Source organism: Nematolebias whitei, chromosome 1 (genome assembly GCF_014905685.2).
Source record: "Nematolebias whitei isolate Nwh7 chromosome 1, NemWhi1, whole genome shotgun sequence".
Taxonomy (NCBI): Eukaryota; Metazoa; Chordata; class Actinopteri; order Cyprinodontiformes; family Rivulidae; genus Nematolebias; species Nematolebias whitei.
The window spans coordinates 88,857,246-88,859,544 of NC_056498.1; the positions used below are offsets into that span (position 1 = coordinate 88,857,246).

General features: G+C 39.7%; 1 protein-coding gene across 1 annotated transcript in view; it reads left to right on the forward strand.

Moving 5' to 3' along the window:
- The window catches only part of vps8 (VPS8 subunit of CORVET complex), a 79,665-nt gene extending 77,366 nt beyond the window's left edge, over nucleotides 1-2,299 (forward strand). Inside the window, exons 44-45 of the mRNA XM_037688234.1 lie at nucleotides 1,280-1,360; nucleotides 2,170-2,299. Of these exons, the coding sequence (XP_037544162.1) occupies nucleotides 1,280-1,360; nucleotides 2,170-2,298 (210 nt within the window). The 3' untranslated portion in view covers nucleotide 2,299. The remainder of the gene's footprint in view (nucleotides 1-1,279; nucleotides 1,361-2,169) is intronic.

Here is a 2,299-nt window from a genome sequence, read left to right on the forward strand (position 1 = left end):
TTGAACAAGAGACTGCGTCAGAAGCATCTCGCCTGGGACTGCTGCTGAGTGGTCCAAAGTTATGTTCTCTGATTACAGTAAATTTTGCATTTCCTTTGGAAATCAAGGTCCCAGAGTCTGGACGAAGAAAGGAGACACAGAATTCATATTGCTTGAGGTCCAGTGTCAAGTTTCCACAGTCACTGGGGTGTCATGTTAGCTGCTGGTGTTGGTCCACTGTGTTTTATCAAGCGCAGGGTCAATGCAGCTAGCTATCAGAAGATTTTGGAGCACTTCATGCTTCCATCTGCTGAAAAGCTTTATGGAGATGAAGATTTCATTTTTCAGCACGACCTGGCACCTGCTCACAGTGCCAAAACCACTGGTAAATGGTTTACTGACCATGGTATTACTGTGCTCAATTGGCCTGCCAACTCTCCTGACCTGAACCCCATAGAGAACCTGTGGGATATTGTGAAGAGAAAGTTGAGAGACACAAGACCCAACACTCTGGATGAGCTTAAGGCTGCTATCGAAGCATCTTGGGCCTCCATAACACCTCAGCAGTGCCACAGGCTGATTGCCTCCATGCCACGCTGCATTGAAGCATTCATTCATGCAAAAGGATTCCCGACCAAGTATTGAGTGCATAACTGAACATGATTATTTGAAGGTTGGCGTTTTTTGTATTAAAAACACTTGTCTTTCATTGGTGGGATGAAATATGCTAATTTTTTGGAACAGGCATTTTGGGTTTTCATGAGCTGTATGCCATAATCATCAGTATTAAAACAATTAAAGACCTGAAATATTTCAATTGGTGTGCAATGAATCTGAAATATATGAAAGTTTCATTTTTATCATTACATTATGGAAAATAATGACCTTTATCACAATATGCTAATTTTTTGAGAAGGACCTGTATATGTTGCTTTTCTATGGCACAATTACCAAAAATGTAAAGAACTAGATTGTTCTTTAAACATACTCGCCTACAAGCGCATAGTTGCTGGAAGAAAAAGTCCTATTTGTGTTCTGCCTTCAATTCAATTCATTTTATTTATATAGCACCAAGTCACAACAAAGTTGTCTCAGGGCACTTTACAGGAACATTCACATACATAAAAGTCAATTAGTAAAGAATATAAGGAAGCAGCAGACAAGTTGAATCTTGGCTTTGCTGCAGTCTCCCATTCCAGTTCTACTTGTGGTCCTAATGGTACACAAGCTTTCATCACTTATATTAGATTGTGTGATATTCATGTGTGAAATTAAATTTAATGATTGTGTTGTGGCCCAGGTGTTTGCTTCAACAACGTTGGACGTCCAGCAGGAGCTCTCGTGGGATCAGTTACGAAATTTATACCGAGGACCATCCAGGGTAATTAAATCTGTCCCCTTATCTTGATTTTAAAGTATTTTATACAAACACATTACTTTAACCAGGATTAAGAAATGAACACTGTCAAGATGAGACTCCAACTCAAGTATACAGTAGTTCCTCGAATATCGTGGGGGATCCGTACCCTGAAGACCCTCGATAAGTGAAAACCTGCAAAGTAGGAATAGTAGTATATATATTAAGACATTTTGAACCCTTCCCACACTATTGCATTATTCTAAACAATGTTTCTAAACTCTAAACGCTCTAAAAGAGCACAGAATGTCATGATTTCAGCTCTCTGCCTCCTCTGCTCTTTGTCACCTGCATGCGCTCTTGGCCACGCCCACTTCTCTGCACGCTGAACAGCTGATCAGCTGCAGCAGGAAGTTTATCCTCCAGTATGGACTGCACAAGGGTGCAGCAGGTGCTAAATAATTTTAAATAATTGATTTTAAATAAAAATTCCATGCTGATCATGCAGCTCATCCATAAATCAACCAGTTGCATGTCATGTCCAATCTTATTTTGAAAAACTGCGATAGAGCGAATCCACGAAGTAGCGAGGGACTACTGTACTTGGTGTAATTAGGATTTTTAGTTTTATTGGTATTAAAAAAAATTGTTTTTTAAATAAAGCCCTTTACATAAAGAAATCCACAAAGTGCTTTACAGTAGAATACAGTAAGCAAAACAACCTTTTAAGGATAAACAGACTTAAAATGCAGTAGAAAAAACTTAACTCGAGGTTTGTCTTCAGCAGGTCCTTAAACCTGTTGATTGATCAACTGTCTTTGTCTTTCGTCCAGTTGTCCATCCTTTCAGAGGTGTCCAGCGGTCAAAGCAGTGAAAAGATGGGGTTTCTAATTCCAGCCCAACCAGGACCTGCAGAGAGTTTACTCCTTAAACTCTCTCCCCCACCACTTATTGAAGAATGAT